The sequence below is a fragment of the Podarcis bocagei genome (assembly GCF_964188305.1).
Source record: "Podarcis bocagei genome assembly, chromosome: 10".
In the NCBI taxonomy this organism is placed as follows: Eukaryota; Metazoa; Chordata; class Lepidosauria; order Squamata; family Lacertidae; genus Podarcis; species Podarcis bocagei.
Genome location: NC_138135.1, coordinates 31,901,286 through 31,920,898, shown reverse-complemented (window position 1 = coordinate 31,920,898; position 19,613 = coordinate 31,901,286). Strand labels below are relative to the sequence as shown.

The 19,613-nt window shown below is 47.4% G+C and overlaps 1 protein-coding gene across 1 annotated transcript; it reads right to left on the bottom strand.

Moving 5' to 3' along the window:
• Positions 1–344: 344 nt before the first annotated feature.
• GGA1 (golgi associated, gamma adaptin ear containing, ARF binding protein 1) lies at positions 345–18,432 on the bottom strand. Its single transcript, XM_081211110.1, has 17 exons — positions 17,925–18,432; positions 16,218–16,302; positions 14,780–14,855; positions 11,935–12,033; positions 11,281–11,404; positions 10,699–10,799; positions 10,131–10,211; positions 9,325–9,462; positions 8,360–8,441; positions 7,868–7,975; positions 7,432–7,590; positions 6,549–6,613; positions 5,320–5,498; positions 4,913–5,199; positions 3,413–3,582; positions 2,212–2,322; positions 345–1,952 (listed from the first exon to the last, which is right to left on the bottom strand). Exons 1-17 carry the CDS (start codon positions 17,965–17,967, stop codon positions 1,842–1,844), a joined length of 2,019 nt encoding a protein of 672 aa, XP_081067236.1. The 5' UTR covers positions 17,968–18,432; the 3' UTR covers positions 345–1,841.
• Positions 18,433–19,613: the final 1,181 nt, after the last annotated feature.

Below are 19,613 nucleotides of genomic sequence, written 5' to 3'. Positions count from 1 at the left end.
GCTGTGCGTATTCCGTGCTTACACACCCAAGTCTTGAATTGGGAACTGGGCGTGCATTATAGTATCTTGAGAATTTCTACTTTTTTAAAAAGCAATTTCCTAGCCCTCAAGACAAAACATTTAGAATTAGGCAGACAGTGCTGCCAAAGCAGAGTAAAACTGCAGTGCCCTTACAACTAGGAGGGGTAGAGTAAAACAAATGAAAAACAAGCGTATTTGCATAATATAGAGCACAGAATTCAGCTTTTCTCAAAATAGTATTTTGATGGGCAGAGGCCTGCAAGTTGGAGATAGGCAGAGCATGGGATCCTGGTGCCCTTCCAATCAAGTCCTGACTGATGCGCTTCAGGAAAGAAATTGTTTTATTTCCCATTAATACAGCAGATTTCACACAGAGTCTATTTTAAAGTCCTTTTCTATAGGCAGAATTTTCACCAAAAATATATATACAAGCCTGTTTCAAGAACCAAACCAAACTGAATCTAGAAAGGGGTCAAAGAGAACCCTGAAAGAGAGACCAGAAAGTAAAAGTATCCAGTCACAGCCGAACCCCACTTCAGAAAGGCTTTCCTACCAAAAGGAGACAATTGTCAGAAACAGGGGCGTAAGCCCCCTGGGCAAAACATCGTTCTTCACAGCCCCACCCACTGCTCTCAACCGTAAAGCTCAAGTCCACCTGCCGGGGAGCAGCCTGTTCAGTAACTTGCTGAGGCTTCACTCCCACCCAGGCCTGAGGAGAACTCAAGTCAGTCAGAGTGGGTGCTTCCTAGCTCAAATCCTGTGAGCACACCAGTTGGTAGGCGGGAGAAGAGGGGCAGCTTCAGCTGGCAAAGGTCTGTGGGGAACCAGACATTGTTATGGCAACTCTTTCCTCCTCAGCGCCCTCCTCCCGAGTACCAGGCCTGTGCCATATTTAGCTGCGAAATGCAGGAGCTCCATAGTGCCACACAGGCAATATAGTGGGCCCCTCTTCACCCTGTAGGCAGCCTCTTGGTATTGTCGGCTTCCTCTCCCAGAAAGGAGAGGAGAGTGTGGACTACGACCCCTCCCTTGCAGCTGCACAACAGGCCGCAACTACCAACCCTTTGAACGTAAGGCATAATAGACGAGGCACGCTACCCGCTTTCCTCCTCGCCCATCCCATTAGCTGAGTCAGACTCAGCTCACTGGTGGCTCATTCAGCATGGGGAGCGTTAGCCCACAGCCATGATCCAGCCCAGGGTGAAGGAAAGGCCTCATGAGCAAAACAGACCCAAACACCCTCCTGTTGTGTCAAGGCTGTTTTGCCAGCAGAGTCGTGAACTAGGCCTCCGGTGGCAGAATGGTGGTACCTTTTGCCCCATCTGAGACCCCAGCCCAGCTTTGTGTTGCGACACAGGGAAGCAGAGCGAGGGGCATCGCTCCCAAGTATCAAGCTTGTGTGTGGACAGGGTGGAGTGTGAAAAGAGCTGAAGGTTGGGAAGGGGGGGTCAGGTCCAACATAACCTTAAGCAGGAAAGAGGAGGAGAAACGGTTCCAGGAGTCTCTCCCCGGACTTCTCGGAGCTGATCATGACTGCCCTCTTCCGTGGGGGGAAAAGCAAGAGCCGGGAGAGCAAGGTGAGAGGAGGGGGCTCAGAAACCAAGTTAGAAGAACGGAGAACAACTCACTCAACCAGCCCTGCCCCCGCCAACCCCAGCAGGCCTCCCCTCGGCCCACTGTCCTCCACACACAGCCTACGGCCAGCTGCCAGCCATTCCAGTCTGAGAGCTTGGTCTGAGGGCCAGCCAGCTCTGGGAAAGCTCTTGTCCTAGAGGCGGCAGGATCCTTTGAAGCCAGACGCAGTGCAGCGGCGGCAGCAACTAAAGGTCGCCCCATGACTCTGGAGGGGGGAACTGGTCCACGTCGCCCATTTCATTGTAGGTTCGGTCGGCCATGGTGAAGGTCAGCTTGTATCGTAGTCTTACTTTCTCCTGGATAGAGGGAAAGATGAGCAACAGATGAGGTTTCCCTTCTTAGGGGGTGGCTCTTGCGCTCAGGGGGTCCTGATTGAGGGTTTCCTACAGGCATCTGGGGAAAAGGTGGCGGACTCAAAGCGCAACTGCCCTGATCCCGCAGGGCTCTTAATAAAGGAGGGAGGGGGAAGAAATAATGCTGGCAGGGCATTAGCAGTTTGACGCTGATAGGACAAGAAATGCCGCCCACCCTACCCCTTTGCTGAGGTGCCATTACCTTCTGTGGGTTAGCAAGCAGGAGGACCTGGGTGATTGCAGTGGGGGGCACAATAGGGTTGAATGCCGGGAGCTCTGTCCCCGAGGGTGGCTGCAGCTTCACTTTCATCACCTACAGAAACAAAAGCGCATTAGGAGGATTCAGTGACTGACCTGAAGCTGTTAAAGAGCACAAACTGGAGAATCTAAGCAGCGAAGATGGAAAGATCACCTGGTTAGTCTTCCACGCTCCATCTCCATCTATGCTGCTGTGAAAACAGCTCCCCCTAGTGCCAGAACCTTGATTTAATGCAATAATCTGGGTGCTTTGGGCTCATGATTTAAGAAACCTGGCTCTTTCTTTTTCACAGTGGACGGCAGGAAATGTAAACCGGACCAATACTTTTCCCGATCTTTGACTGTTTTAGGGGGCAGGGCCCTCACATTTGGTGTTCCAAATACAGCTAGTCTTTACAATACAAGTGAGTACAACTGTACAGTTGAATGGGACACAACCCCCTGCAATGCAAATAATCTTTTTGCCCAGTGTGGGTCTCAGACCCACAACCCTTGAGATGATGCTGGACTACAAATTCCTGCCATCCGCATTCCTGACCACTGGCCATGCTGGCTGAGGATGATGGGAATTGAAGTCCAACACTGGTCCCACACCGCTGGCATGGGGATTGGCAGCAAATGACCGCTGGGCAAACGTTTGAAATGGTCTTGTATAAAACCAGATCACTGGTAGACAAAGCCCATGGACATCTTTTTTCAACTGGCAGCAGGACTCCAAGGTCTCAGGCAGGATCTTCCCCGTTTTAGCTCTGATATTTCCAAGATCCTTTTAACAGGAGATGCCAGGGGAATGACCCTGAGACCTTCTGAAAATAAAGCATGGTTATTACCACAGAGCTACACCGCCTCCCACTCCTAAGTTATCAAAAACGGAGGCAAGAGGAATGTATGAAGATTGCACAGGTAGTGTTCATGGGGCCCTGGGAAGGGTTGCAGGCCTGATGTCTTCCTCTACCTTCTCAAAGCAGTGTGGAGTAGTGGTTAGTGTGTTGCACTAGAACCTGCTTATAATAAGTTACTTTTTAAAATTGCTTTTAGTTATATTTGTGGTTTTGGTTGCATCTGTTTTAATTCATGCTGTGAGTTGCTTTGGATCCTGCACCAAAAGGAAGTCAGGATATGAATGAAGTAAGTCAATAAAATACCTTGGGGACGGCAGACTGAAAGATGATGTTCCTAATGGGCAAGGGGGCTGTGCTGAGCATGGAGATGACCACTACTAGCACATCAGGCCGGTCAGGCAGAGAGTCCTTGGCAAAGTGGAAAAGGACACGGAATCCATGCTGGTCATACACTGTCACCGGCAGGATGTTGCCTGGAGCAAAGAAATACCAGGAGAACCACAAAACAGAAGAGGGAGGATTGGTTCATTCCGCAGAGGCAAACAATTCACTCGCTGGCTAAATGCAATTACACGCTGGGCATTAAAACATTTGAATCACAGAATTGTAGAGTTGGAAGGGACCCCGAGGGTCTTCTAATCCATCCCCCTGCAATGCAGGAATTCTGCCCCCAGTTGTCCCTGGGCGGGGTCAAGCCACCAACCTTCTGGTTAGCTGTCAGACGCACTGACCCATTGTGCTGCCACAGGCGCCCTCTGGAGCCCTAACAAGGCTAAGAACAGCTTGTAACTCAATCTCCTTGTTTAATGCTGTTTAAGTTAATAGCGCATCCTTTCTCAGATACAGCAAATGCTGGCAACAACAGGTGTGTAAAGAGGCAAAGACACGTCAATTTCAATACTGAAAAGCAGATCATAAGTCCTTCCCCACAATCTCCTCCCAGCCAGGGCCATCTTTACCCCGGGGTGCAAGGGGTGCAGGGCGCCCAGGTGCCGAATTCTGGGGGGCAGCAGGTGCCCGCCACTGGAGCCGCCTAAGCCCTTAACCATTTACCTGTTATGAAATAATAAATAATTTTGAGCAAGCTAGAAAAACGAAATACATATATACCTAGGTATTACCGAAATGTATACCTACCATGTCACTAAAGGACTTTCGGCTTTGTGCGCTCATTTACTAAAGACACGTTGCACTAGCTGCGGTGCCTATCATTCACAACAGCGGTGCTTGTCAGACTCAATGATGGCGCTTGTCATTCACAACAGTGCCGTGCATGCGAAATGAACTCTTACATCAAAATATTATGTTCCGTATTGTATTGAGCTGCTGTGCAGCGGCACCTTTGACACGATTGATGTTTCGCTAAACTAAATTTGGGGGTGCTGGGCGGATCTTTGCACCCCGGCGGCACATGTGCTAAAGATGGCCCTGCTCCCAGCTAACACTTAGCCACTAAAAGTCAGGGCAAGTGAAGATGCTTCGAAACAGGTGCAGAAGACCTTCTTGGGCTGAGACTTATTTACAAGAAGGGTTTCAACACATGGCGGCCTCCTGCATATGTGCTCTTTCCTACCAGTCCATCAGAGAGCTGAGAAGAACTAGGAGAGCCACCACCCTGAATCCTGGAGTCCAACACCTTGCTGGGAGGTAAGATTCATCAACCCACCCTGGCGAAGATCAAGCCCGTTCCACCCATCTGAGAGAAAAGGTGCTTGCAGAATGAATAGCCCCAAGTATCTCAAGCAGCTGAGCCAAGCCACATGTCCCAGGGTAAGGCCACCCTCCACCTCTGCCCAGACTCACTTGGTTTGATGGATTCCAGAGGCACCGTGACGTTTGTCAGTGAGATTTCCAGGGGGGATGTGGAAGCAGGGAGACCTGCTGTGGGGGGCGTGGCTCCAGAAGGTGTTGGGGGCCCCCGAGGGACTGCGACAGGTGCTGGCTGCTCGGAGGACAGGGGCAAGGGGGCAGGAGGGTTTGAAGAGAGGCTCGGGAAGAGAGGCAGGGCGCTGCTGGTGCTCACAGCTGGGCTGGAAGTGCTCTTGTTTTGGAGGTCGCGCAGTGTCAACCGTGGCGGGGGCTGCTTCTCCCTGCAAAGTGGACAAGAGAGACACAAGCTGTTGAGAGAAGGAGCAGGAAGGCGGGCTTCCACTTCAGCCAGAAGCTGCTCTCCCTCCTCGCAGCCCACCCTTCCCCACCTTGCTTCCTACCATCTGACTTGCAGAGACTCTGGGGGAAGAGACTGTTGCATCAAAGTCTTGCCCAGCAGATCCAGGTCATCCATACCGCTGGCGGCAGCTGGAGGTGTCGTAGCAGGTGGTCCAGCATCAGCTTTCCCCACTGGGGTGGGTGGGACTGGGGGCGCGCCAAGTTCAGGGCTGTCAGAAGACTGCAGTGGAAAGAGAAGAACTAACAGCAATGCAACCAAGAGCAAGCAAACTGAAGCAAAACCCCTTGGCAGGGAGATCAGCGATATTACCACCCAGTACAAAGAACACAGTTCAACACACGGCCTTCGACACACGATGACAGCTCTGGCAAACTACTGTGATCCTGCTTCAGAACACAGCTGGAAGGACTGCAGTGGTTTGCAAGTTTGTACATTTCCACAGAGCAGACTTGCACAAGCCCCACACTGACAGCACCACTCAAGGAATGATGGGGATGTTATTACTACAAGGTTTGGCGCTGAGGCATGGAGCTAAAAAGGGGGTCCAATACATACCAACAATGCAGCAGTCAGAGATTAATGTGCACTCTCAAGAAATAGGGGGAAATGCCTGTTCACCCACAAAAATAAGAGGCAACTCTCCATTTGCTGGAGACTTAGCCTTCATATGGTGAAGGGAAGCTGCAGCCTCAAGCTACTTCCATCCTTTTCTCTCCACTCCAAGAAAGCAGGACTTTCCCTTCCTCTCACAAAGACCACTAGGAGCAGGGAGATTGGTTTTCATGTGCAATGGAGCTTTGTTCTAGTCCGACTGAAAGTTCTCCCCATTCCCAGTTGAAGAGCCAACATCCTGAAGTGGTAGTAGATGATGAGAACTACCTCAGAATTTACAGCATTTCCTTCATATGTTACTTCTACGTAGAAACCACATACACACACAAATTGCCATATTCAATGACTGCACGTACGTACGCATGTTTTCCCCCACCCCACCCCTTGTACACATGCCGTGGGAATATAGCCAATTTCAGTTTGTCAGAATATGCACTCCGAGCAAAAATACAAGCATACAATCTTCAGTTGTGATCATCCACGTGCAGGTTTCAGAGGACAAATTCAATGGAGAAAATGAATACAGTTTGGCCTTACAGCTGACCTTCTTTCCTCCTTGAAAAAGCTGCAGCATCAGCTGCAGTTCTTCTCCCATCCCAAAAGGGTTCTGAATTCTCTTAAAAAGAAATTAATATTTTCTAAAAACCAAGCCCTTACCTGAAAATTGTTCCAGCCACTGTTATCTGTACCCTGGGCTGAGGGAGTTGCTGGATCATTAAGCCCTAGAGAGGAGAAGAAAAAGATAAAGGAGATCCCATGATGCCAGAATGGAGAATCCAAAGAGCGTAGGACCAGGCAGAGGTTTGTAAACTGTATCTTGCCTTTGGAACACCCTTCCAGGGAAGGCCACTCCTCATCTTCCTTAATGGCCTTCTGCAAACTGGCAGAGCCTTCCTTGGGCTCTGAGTTGCTCTCTTACAGAATGGTGGTGGTGGTGTATGTGTGTGTGTTTAAAGATTACTGTTGTATTCTGTTATTTCCTTCTCCTGTTTCATTGTTACCCTGTAATAGTTTTAGATTGTTAATACAGTGGTACCTCGGGATGTGAACGGGATCCGTTCCGGAGTCCCGTTTGCATCCTGAATGGAACGTAAGACATGATAGCACGTCTGCGCGGGTCACGTTTTGCCGCTTCTGCGCATGCACGTGATGTCATTTTGAGTGTCTGCGCATGCGTGAGCGGCGAAACCCGGAAGTAACACACTCCGTTACTTCCGGGTTGCCGCAGAGCGCAACCCGAAAGCGCTCAACCTGAAGCACATTCAACCCGAGGTATGACTGTATGTGGTTTTGTCCTTGTCTTTAGAGATGCTGAGCTCTATGGAGGGCAGGAGGGGGAGTGTAAGTGTTTTAAATAAATATGTACAGCAGAGAAACTGGAGAAGGAAGTTCTCCAGGTTTGGTGGAGAAACTAACCAGTTCCTCCCTTACATTTCATGATCACAAACATCTTCCCATTTTGCCCACCACCATTCTGTGTCTTGCTTGAATGCCAGACATTTTCCATTTCCTAGTGGCTTCAAAGTTTCCCTGGACCCACCTAATGACATGAGCTCATCATCCAGCAGAGAGACGGAGCTGGTCTGCTCTGGCACAGAAGTTGCTGAGCCACCACTTGAGAAGCTTGGTAAGGCTGGGTAGGAGGGGCTCGTGGTTGGCATGTCGAGTCCGGATAGATCCAGAAGTGCTGAAGTGCTGCCTATGAGAAGAAGCAAGCGAGTCAATTATGCTAGTTAGATGCTTGTTCCACAATCCCCCGTTTCCCATATTTTCTGCTTGACTGACCCAGCTCTAGGTCTGCTGGCTGCAAAGTCACCTAAGAGAGCAGCCAAGACCGTCTTCTTTCTACTCCCTTAATTGCAAGTTTGGATGCCCAACCAATTTCACTCGGCAATATTTCGTGGTCAGCGTCTTGCTTTGGAAAGGACAAAGCAAAACCTTCCCTTTAGGGCAGTCCGTTCCTTGGGCTTCCTTACCTGGGAGACAACCAGCCGCAGTCTCACCATTGATCTCCTCTCCTTTCACAAGCTGCTTGTACAGGTTGATCACTTGCGTCAGGTTGTCATTGGCTTGCAAAATTTCCGCTGCAACAGGAGGACAAAGATGATGATCACAGGGTGCCCCAGAACCCCATTATTCAACAAGAATGTATGTGAATGTTGAAGCCTAAAATTTGATTTTCCGCAGCAAGAATGTACCGCACCACTAAAAGCATGTAGATGGCTACTGAGAGTTAGATTACCATCCTGGTGGGTCTACTGATGCAATTAAAGTACAGTCTTAGCTGAAACGGTCCCAGTTATCCAGTTTTGAAATTTGGAATATTTTCTCAAGGACCTCCACCCACCCATCCAAGTAGCCTGTCCTGAACAGCTCAGCGTGAGGTGGAAGTAGGGAACCGGGGGGGGGGGGAATGGGTAAGAATAGGAAGGCCCTTGTCACCATCTAGGGTGGCAGGCTGCATTTACCTAGTGCTTCATCGTTGTCCTCTGTATCACTAGCAAGCCGAAAAAGCATGGGCCTCATGCGCTCACAACGCTGGTACAGCTCCTGCAATGGGGAAAGAGTCGGTTTCATAATATGCTCTCTTGGGGTTACAAGTTCGTTTCCCCCCCAAGTCTCACACACCTGCCCACACCTGATATCACAGGCGATGTCACGTGTGGGTCAGGTAGAGAAACGACACGTAGAACACCTGGGAACCTTAAAAAATGCTTCTGGCTGCTCCTTGACAAAGGAGACTTGCTGTCAGTGGAAATCACCAGACTGGCCCTGGACAGCAAGCCCGGCTGAGATCAACAGTTAGAGCAAGATCCAAAGCAGGGCTTGCTTTCAGTACAAATATTCCTTTGCACTGCCAACCTGAATTCAAGCCAGCAACGCAAAGGATCTTCCCCAGCAGGTGGAACTCAATTCATGCCCACAAAGGAAATCTGTTACATTGGATCACCTGATGTCATTGTGACGCCAGGATTGACAGGTCCTGCCCACTTGTCAAAATGGCCTGCGAAGGTGGGGGGTGGTCAGGATCTAGACCTCCAGCTGGAACCTAATCCCCACTCCCGATATACAGTCTAAAAACACAATTGTTTGGTATTTGGGGAGGTTTCTGAAATTTCTGTAATGATATTTATGGTTTGTGTCAATCTGAAATCATCATTAACTTCACCAAGACCAGCTGAAGGAACTACAGTTGTACCTTGGATCCTGAACACCTTGTGAGTCAAACATTTTGGCTCCCTAACATTGCAAACCCAGGTGGTGTTTCGGTTTGTGAACGTTCTTTGGAACCCAAACGTCTGACACAACTTCCATGGCTTCCGATTGGTTTCCGAAAGTTTTGGAAGTTGAACGGACTTCCAGAACGGATTCCGTTTAACTTCCGAGGTACCACTGTAAAAAGCTCCCACAACTAGGACAGCTCTTTTCTTACTTTCATGAGGTCCTCGCTGCTCTCGGTCGTCTCCCCTTTGCTGTAGTTATTCACCATCTCGGTCAGGAGCTTCACATTGTTGTTCACCTCCTCGATGGCGTTCACCCTCTTGGAGATCTTCTCCATTCGCTTTTGGTCCTGGAAGAAGTGGAAGGGTGAGAGCAGCCTGGGTTTCTTCCTTACCCCTCTGGAAAACTCAGAATGAGTGGCCCACTTTCTGGAATGCCACCTGGAAGGGACTCTGGTTTGGACAGTGATTTGAGACCCTCCCATTTTATACCACCAACACTGCTGCATGCTGGGAGAATGCCACAACACCCTGGAGACTGGGGAACATTACCCAGCTGCATTGTAGAGAACTATTACAGCTCCTTTTACAACAGCAAACTGTACTTCTGAAGCTCAAGAATCTCTTTCCCCCTCCACCCCTCAGCGCAACAGCAAAGGACAACCTAGGAACAGGCAAAAACACACCACCCATTTTCTTGCTCTGCTCCAGCCATGTATTTTACTGCTCCTCCCCTCAACCCAATGTTGACGGAGGGACAAGAGTAGAGCTATGAAGGACCCTCCCATCTCCCCACCAGACACCTACACATCTCCAGGCAAGAGGGCTTGACACAGAATGGAATCCGGGTTTGAATCCCTGCACAGATATGCAACTCACTACCTGAACTATGACACAGGGTTGCCGTGGGGATACGACTCTGCTCTAAGATCCCTTGGAAAAGAGCAGAATGGCACAAAACGGCACAAACCTGGTTGGCAGCTGGAGGTGGAAATTGTTCTCAGTGGGGAAAGCTTACCTCCTGAACCATCTCTTTGATAAGTTTGTTGGCAGCCCGGAGGTCCTCAGGGTGGGAGCTTTTGAGCAGGCGAGCCAGCATCTGCAAAGGCACATAGATCAGAGGAAAGCAGGCCTGAGGGGCAAACAGGCTGCTCTGGGAGCATTTCTGTACCCCTGCCTTACAGCTTGTAACCACTTAGCCCAACAACTATATACTGGGACCTGCCAGAACCCTAGTTTGGTAGTTCCAGGCAGGCAGCAAAAACAAGAGGTCTCTTGAACCCACCACACATGGTTGGTAGCTTACATTTAACTTGGTAGCCTGCTATAACATTCTTCTCTCTTAGCAACAAAGTAGGAAATTAAGATGTTTAAAGGGAATACAGAGGGAAATTCCACCATTTTGGCAGGAGACTTTTGCCTGTTACTGCAGGGGAAACAAACTGCAGCTGGTAAGAAACTGAGAAAATTTAAAGGGGCCGATAGAGGCTCCTTCTGCACCTGGAAGTATTTCCCCCAGTGGAAAACTCTATCTTGGATGGACAAGAAAAATGAGAAAAGTTTAAAGTCATCTATTTAGTGCTTACCTTGGACTTCTCTTCATCATCAAAGATGACATTCTTTGGCCTGGGAGGAGGCAGCGGGAAGGGGGCATCGTCCGGCAACTTGGGATCACATTTTACAATCCCTGCAAGCAAACAGCAGTTTTTACCAACTTAAAGGTCTCTGCATTTCTCATGGTTTTTGTTATGGAATAACGACGACAGGGGAATGTTCAGTTCTTAATACTATCCTTCCAGTGCTGCTGATGTGCAGTTCATGATTTTTTTTTAAATGCCAAAACGTTAACCAATATGGTGTAGTGGTTAGAGAGGGTTGGACTAGCCCCAGGGTTCAAACTCCTAATCAGACCTAAAGCTCACTAAGTGACATTGGGCAAGTCACAATTTTTCAACCTAACCTACTTCACAGGGCTGCTGTGAAGGTGACATTGGGGGGGGGGAGAACCAGGTATACCACCTTGAGTTCCCTGGAGGCAAAGTTGGGAAATAAAATGTAAAAAACAAATAAATAAAGCTTGACAAGCTACATTCTTCTGCATCAGAACACATAGCTGGGGGGGGGGCAGAAAAGCCATGGATTCTCTGGGCTCAGAAAGGGTCTCTCACCTTGTTTTTTCAGCATCTGATAGGCCTCTGTAATCTTCACTTCATGAGGCAGACCCAATGTCCAACTATACAACAGCTCCAAGATCTTGGATTTCACTTTCTCTGGGGTCCGGCTTCCTAGATACTGAGGGAAACAAGCACACACCCACATCAAACATGACGGGACTTAGAGGAGGAATTTATATTGGGAGAAAGGCTTGCACCGTGGTCCCAGGGAGCTTTGTAACAAGCTCAAGGTGACATTTTGTGTGCTTGGTTGGAGTGGAAAGTGAGGATTTACCCCTTTGCTGTATTTTGAAAGTTAAGGAGTCCAGACCAAACCATCTGTAGCTGCTGGCAGAATGGAATCTGATCTCTACTTCAGCATTTCCACAAAAGGAGAAGGGGGATTCAAAAGCCCACCTGAGGCTTTTTGTAAGCATGAGTGAGGACACAAATCAAAGGAACAAATAAAAGACATATTCTGTCAAGCAGCTCTGGATTTCCCACGCTATTGCCATAAAGCCAACATATATCCCTAAATTGCCTTCTACTGCTCTGGAATCGAAGTCTGCTTAAAAGTCTGCATGGCGCAAAACAGCTCCTTCTTTGCTGTTTCAATGAAGCCTATGTCGCCACCCCTCTTGTTCCTGCCACACCACTGACGAGACTCACCTTGGGCGACACCACCTTGATGAGCTCGTTAAGGAAGCGGAACTTGCCTACTTCGTCATGGAAGCGTTTGCCACAGCTTTTCATACAGGCCTCCAGCACCTGTGCATGGGCAAGACAGCAGGGAGTGAGCATGGATATCTAACCCCCAGGAGGCCCTAATCCCATTCCCTGCTTCAGGGTGCAATAGAACAGAGGACTGGGAAGCTATTTAGAACAGGGCACAAACAGCACCCTATGAAATATATGTACCAGAAGACACCACACGTTTCTCCCCATTTTAAAAAAAATGTACTACCGTGTTTATCATTTTGTCCTCCTGATGCCCATACTCACAGCAGTAAACCTCATCATTGTGCTTTACATTGATGTTTGGCTGAATCCAGCCAGTAAATCTACTCCAGCTATTAATAGGGTCCCTTGGAGACCTATTTTAAGCTCCCACGTGGCTCCCTGCACAAGTTACCTTCCCTATCTCACAGGGCTGGAAATAATCAAAGGGAATCCCATCTGAACTCAATGCAGAATTGGCCACCACTTCCTGACACCTCTGGGGTACACCTCTGAGTAGGGGCTGAATCTCCTTATCCCAGGCATAGGGAACCCACAGCCCTCCAGGTGTTTGTTCCCATCATCCTTGACCACTGTTCACGCATAATGACATAACCAGTCAATGACATGTGTTGACCAATGTTTGCTGTTCCCAGAAACTCAAAAGATCCTGCCCTCCTCCGCTGCTGTGTGCACAGGTGAGTAGAATTCATTAGACACACTGAATGCTGCAAGAGTATCCTTATTAGGCACCTGATCCTATATTTCACATGTCAATAGTCAGATGAGTTTACTCTTTCCCAAGCTCTTATGTGCCAACTGCATTTACTCTTGCTAGAATCTGAAAGCTTCTATCACATCAGCAGAAGGCTGGTCAGAGTCCCCTCAATTCATGATGCAAGATGAATGTAAGGAGTTGGGCCGGAAGGAATAACAGGGATTTTCCATTTGTGACTATAAATTTCATTTTAAATAGAACACCATTTGAGGCATTTTTATTCAGATGTTTTTAAATTGATAGTTTATGAATTTCTTTTTTAATATGATATTGCTAAGTAGCCTAATTCTTGTTTGGCAATTCATTTAGCATTTCCGCTCATTTAATTATAAGCACTTTTATTGTTCCTAACCATCTAAAGCAACTGTTTTATGTGGATGGGGAAGAAATCCCTTATGCCATAACCGTAATGCACAATTGCCACAGGCAAGGCAACTTCCTAGTCGTCATGGCTGTAAAGAAGCATTCAACAAGAGAAATGCAGTTTCTCAAAGGAGCTCAGATATTTTGAAAGAAAGTAATCCCATGACTTCAAGGAGCTGGCTCATGACTCTGAAGAGGTGGTATGAAGAGGAGCAGGACTAGAATAATCGGGCTTGTGAAAAAGTACTTGTCTCACTCGCCATCATGCCAAAATTACTCACTGAAGATAAAATTCAAAAGATGGGATGGTTTGTGAGACATCACAGAAGTGGAGAAAAAATATATATTGGCTATGAATCACTTTTTCATCATGCAACTATTTACATAAGACAACTGTTTACATCTCAATAACTACGACTTAAAACAACTCTTCTACAATGCTTCAATGTGTGTCCAAGAAAAGTACCATTACTAGCCCATTGTATGCACTGTTTTCAATTTATTTACTTCTTAAATAGTCCAAGAGCCACTGTCAAGAAAATATCAGTTCAAAAAATTGAGATTGAAGTCAGGTTTCATGGTGTAAAATAATGGAAGAGAATACTTAAGTCATGGATGAAAAGACCTTCATTAGGGTGGAAAACATAACTGGCTAGAAAATTTCCTAAATAATATGTAAGGGTAGGGGGATCCTCTTCCACTTTATATAGGACAGTGGGAAGTGCTGTGTATGAAAGACTGTGATAGAAGAGCCAAGACAAAAAACATGTGTGGCATAAGCAAATGATTTGTTATTCACGATCTACGTTTGTCCACCTGAGGATCAGAAATTAGCCTAGGAAATCTATTTGTTCTTAATCTCTTTGGAGGCAGTAGTGGGAGGACTGGGAAAACTCTCACTGCAATGTGAGAGTTGGTTCACTTGTTTCACTTATCTGATTTTTCATTGACATGTACATAGTGTACATAATCATCAGGTCCATTCAAGCCCCAATTCTATACTGATCCTGTGTCTAGAATTACACAGATCAGTTGTAACTTGCCAAAGTGTTTCAATGGAGGTTGTTGGCTTGAGCAAGTTTTTCAACACTCCTCAGGGCCAACACTCCCCACATCATCCCTGAACATAGATGTCAACTTTTCCCTTTTCTTGTAAGGAATCCTATTCGGAATGAGGGAATTTCCCTTAAAAAAGGGAAAAGTTGACAGCTATGTCCCTGAAGTGCTGAAAACAATGGGACTAGAATGCCTTTTCCGAAATACTGAGAATCCCATGAGAAAACAAAGGCATCTGGCAAAACTATCCGACCTGCTGCTATACAGTGGGGGGACTCACCAACCCTCCTGATCCAACTGCCTCAGCCTTCGAATAGATTCGTGTTAAGCTTTGGTCAACTCCTGCCCAAGGCTGCATCCAAAACGTAAAGTTATGACACCCCAGACTGAGATATTCACACAGAAACTTCACCTCCCTCCCTCCAGCCTTTAGTCCAGGTGTGGGGAACTAAAACTGAACTAAAACTCCACAACATCCCTGACCATTGGCCATTCTTGCTGGGGCTGACTGGAGTTGTGGTTCATCAACATTGGGAGGGCCAACCGTTCCACACACCTGCTTTAGTTAAAACTGGCAGGTAATGGTTCACAACCTCTTACCGTAAGAGCCTGAATGGCTTCCCATTCTTGTGGTGACTGGATCTTGTGGGCTAGAAGTCGAGTGGCAAGCGGTGGGCTGAATGATAAGACACAGGAATGGTTACTGAAGGACTTGCTGCTGTGATAAAGATATTGCTGTGAAAACACTTGGGGTAAATGGTCTGGCCTTAACTCCTGTGTGTGCTGCAGTTTGTAGGACCTGTTGGATGCCTTCTTTTACTCCCGTGTTCATTTTATTTCACAGTCCAATTAGCTCCAGCAACCTCAGCACACTTTTGATGCAGTTTGGTTTACAGCACTCTCCAGCTACAGCAGAATTGGGCTTGCAGCCAAGACACCCAGCCACTGCCTCTGCCTGTCCCTCCTAGCTCAGCTGATCCCATTAGCAGTTGTTGTTAGGCAGCCCCCAGAGGCCAGGCAGCAGCAGCAGCATCTGAAGCAACTGAGGTTGCCTAGGTTTCTGAAATGGAATTGCCCCTGACAGATCAGCGGTTCTGGCATTTTATTGAAAGGCTTTATGTAATTTACTGTGGTTTCCCAGACCATAATTTCAAGGTCTCAGGTTTGGAAGATATGTAGCAGCAGTAATTTGAAATACATTAGAAGTAATTTGAAATAGTAGTAATTTGAGCAGATTAGAGGTCAAATTTGTTTTCTGTTGCTCCAGAAGTAGGTGTAGCCAACATGGTGCCCTCTAAGTGATGCTGGACTACAAATCTCATCATCCCTTTCCATGCTGGCTGGGGTCTGAATAGTCTATCCCATGATGAATTCATAATCCTAATTCAAGACCTTAGTCAAAGATTCCAGTAACCCAAAATGGACACACTGTGAAACCTGACTCACTACAGACAAAGAGAGGTGTGCCATGTTCCCATTTCCTTATACACTATCTATTTATTATAGCCCACCCACACAGCACAGCAATTCTTTTTTGCAATCTGCTAAATCCCCATAGCATTTAAACAGGTTTACACCACACAATGTATTTCTCTAACTCTGCATTCATACTGTGCCAACAAACCTTTTTAGATCTGATTTTGTGCATACCCATCCAATAAACCATGTCTTCTTTAACTAATTCCTTTTTCTATTTGTCTTTCCATCAGTACCCAACTCCTGACTACTTCACAAAGAAGTAGGTTCCCATTTTTAATATCTAACACCCCCCCAAATGTTATCCCAATGAGAGGAAACACAGTTTCATGTAAAATAAGAAAATGAGCCAAAGTCTTAGGACATCAAGGTACAAATGAAGGGGGCGGGGATGACAAAACACAAAACCAGAAGAGCAGAAACAACAGGGTGCTGCTGCAGCCATATGCTTCTTCTGAATGCTTTTCTAGAAGCCCCTCATTTAACCAGTTATTTGGAGTGTCCACAGACAAAACAGTTAATCTGTCTGTAATTTGTAGGGCAACAGATTAGGTATACTAACCCCTCTAGTTCCTTATTGAGCTGGTCACAGAAAGCATTAATGCTGTCCCATTCCAGGTCCTTGTTCAGAGGGTTGGTAGCTCTATCTGAATTGATAAAGAAAAGAAAAACTTCTGTCAAGAGCAGATCTTACCTGCAAGGGGAGCAACAGTTTCCCAGAGTGGTTTTCCAACGGTATCCCACATAAAGGGAAGTTTTTAAAAAAGACAGTTTCCTGCAAGGGTGCCACGACATACAGTGGGAATTAGGCAACTGAAAGAGGTCATAACTCAGGAAATGAGCACATGTCTTGCACGCAAAAAGTCCCACGTTCAATCCCTAGCACCACTGCTTGAAAAGCTCTTTCAAAGCAGGATTAGAAAAGATCTGCGAGTGCCATCCACAGTATGACTCAATCTAGATAGCTTCATTTGATCATGAATGATATCTGGGACTGGAACATAGAGTGGTTCAGTCCAGCTCCTCAACTCTTGGGAAGATGACATACCCACATTTTCACCAGCTTACATTATTAAGCATCATGTAAAAAAATGAAGTGAAATGAAGCTGCATTAAGGACCAGATGCTCACCATAACCAAAATAACTACACTGTGTTTTGTTTGTTTGTTTGTTATTTTGCTTTCATCTTGGTATAACTAATCAACAATCTTCTGGCACAAGAAGAACAACATGCCTGTTTATAATGATCTGCCAACTGCAGGCTGGGTTAATCCTAAAGCATTAATCAAGCCGCTTTGGAGAACAGAATGACACAATGATCTCAGTATGGATAGATAATAAAAGGGGCAGAAAGAAGCTCTAGAAAAGAAATACAGCTTAAAGACCAACAACCATATTGTGACAGAAGTTTTCACAGACCAGAGCTCACTCTCATGTGAAATGGATGTAGATCTTCAAAGTGGATAGCCCCCAAATGAAACCTGTCCACTTCATTTTGGGGTAGATTGTTAGCTCAAGCTAATGTCTCTTTCCCTGTCAACTCAAGTGCAAATTATGGGTGATATCCAATCTTACTCACACTCAAGTGCAGAACCAGGGAGATCAATGGACTTATCTTTCAAGTATGACTTCACTGGGCATTGCCCATTGCCTATGTCTCTGAATGTATTTTAAGCACCCCTTACTACTTTACGACCAGAGCTGACAAGAGTGTGGTAGGAGACCACACTCTTCCCCTCTCTTTCAGTGGCTGCACACATTTTAAAGTTATGTTTTTATTATGACTTTCTTTTTTTGCACTGGATCAGATCGTTATAAGGTGTGCAATCTTTGTTTTGTGTGTGTGTGTGTGTGTGTGTGTGTGTGTGTGTGTGTGTGTAAACCGCCTTGGGTAAGGTAATGTAAAAAGGCGGTTTACCAATTAGAAATGAAATGGGAAAAATAATCCTTCTAGGTGTGCTTGACTGCAGAGCAAGCCTACCGAATCCAACAGCACTTTACTTGGGGGTGCGTATTCCTGGGACACGTCTGCACATTCGCACGTTACGAACTGCGTGGGTCGGGGCAGGGGAGCAAAGCATCCCGGCGATTCGCGAGGAAACAAAAGCGAGAAGGGTGGCGTCTGGGCTGCTACCTGGCCCAGAGCTTCCGAGCTCCGTTCCCTGGTGAGCGTTAGGCCCAGGGCAACGATTCCCCTCAGGACCAGCACCTGCGGCTCCGGGTGGGGCCAGAAATCGCCGAGAGGACCCCTCCCCCCCCCGCACTCACTGATCCTCGACTCCAACGTCTCCGCCTCCATGCCAGGCTCCATCTGCTCCCGGCCTTCCCTCGCCGCCGCGGCCTCCCGGCTAAAGACGCGACGTCCCTGCCGCCCTCCCGCTCCGGCGGCGCGGAGCCATAGAGAAGGAACTGCTCCAGAGAACAGTCTAGAGAGTGGGCCGTTCTTGGAACTATAGACAGCCGCGGAAGTGAGGGCTAGAGCGCCCCCGGGGAGCGGGGTTTTTAAAAAAAAGAACCAAAGAAAAAAACAACCCCGGCCGCCGCTTCCTCCTCCGAGTCACTGAGGTTGACAGACTGCGCCTAGAACGTCCCCGAGGGCGGAAGTGAAATGGGCACCGAGCGCGGTTGATATCCGTATGAGGAGTTTACGAGTAGCGTAAACTTCCTGGGCCGCGGCGGAAACGACGGAAGCCGGAAGCCTGGCATAAGGGCTGGGATAGTACTAGACTAGAGAAAGGCAAACACGATAGTTTTCAAGTCCTACATGGGAGGTTGCTTTTTCATCTTTATGGTACAACGCGGAAGCCGCTGACGGGATATCATAGAAGAATCACGCCTGGGCCTAGAACGTCTCAAGCTATGCGTCTATGATTTGCTACCGCTTGTGTCAAGGTGGTTGGCGGCCTTTGATTGGAGCGCGAAGGCTTCTGCGAGGGAGACGGGAAGGGCGGGGCGGGGGAGACGTAGGGAGTAACTTCCGCTCTGAGTCCCGTGTCCTTGTTTGAAAATTTACGGAGAGGAAAGGGCGCATAGCTGCCATAGGGCGTTGCTGTCGCGGAGGCGGGGTTATGGTGGCGCGGTTTGATTGGTCGATGCGGGAAAGGGCGTGGCTAAGGGAGAGAGCGGGTGGGAGCCGATCTGTAACGTCAGAAGGCGCTCCCCGTGTTGGGCTGTCACCTTTGCGGGGCGCATTCCTGGCAAAAAATGCGCCTAGCTAGTAAAGCAAAACAAAGGCCTCTTTACGGGACCTGCCAGTATTCGCAAAGTGGCACTGGAGGCACGAGTGTCAGCCTCAGCGTCCAGGGTGATTTGAATCGGTTGATTCGGCGCCAGGAAAACACATTGTTTCTATATTTTTATTTATTTTTATAAAAGCAAGCAAGTTAAATTTAGAGGCGGTCTCACAGTTCGCCCAGAGTGATGAGTAGGGCTGCCATACGTCCTGATTTTTGAGGACACGACCTGGAATTCGTGTCCGAAAAAGCCTCAACAAAGCTAAACAACTGTCGGGTGTCCTGGTTTTTACTTTTTGAAATATGGCAACCCTAGTGATGAGGCCCATTGAATACAATGGGCACGCTTTTTTAAAAAAATGCATTTTTAGTTGGCTGTTCAACTAATAGAGAGCTTCCAATATGATTTTTCTAGCTATATAAAAAAATTAAAATTAATCTGAAATGCCACTTAAAGGAGCATTGTAGCACTATGATGCCTTTTGATTTATTTACAAGAGGGGACTTTCCAGTCACTGACATTTTTTGCAAGGTAATTAAAGGTGTTGAGCAGAAAGGCTTTCCTCTTTAGCTGGTCCCATGTCCCTCTCCTGCAGTTTGATGAAATGACTCCTGTAGATGAGAAATGAAGGAGAGGCCTGGCAGCCCCATTTCTCTCCTTTAAAGCCTAATAGAATGACTATTGAGCTGTCAGCTTAGGGAGGAACCCAGTGGAACTGGTACT

Coding starts and splice junctions, on each gene's coding strand:
- GGA1 (XM_081211110.1), bottom strand. CDS start 17,967: ATGGAGCCTGGCATGGAGGCGGAGACGTTGGAGTCGAGGATCA. Junction 10,212..10,698: donor ATGATGAAGAGAAGTCCAAG/GTAAGCACTAAA, acceptor GTGCCTTTGCAG/ATGCTGGCTCGCCTGCTCAA. Junction 9,463..10,130: donor TCAAAGAGATGGTTCAGGAG/GTAAGCTTTCCC, acceptor CACTTCTTCCAG/GACCAAAAGCGAATGGAGAA.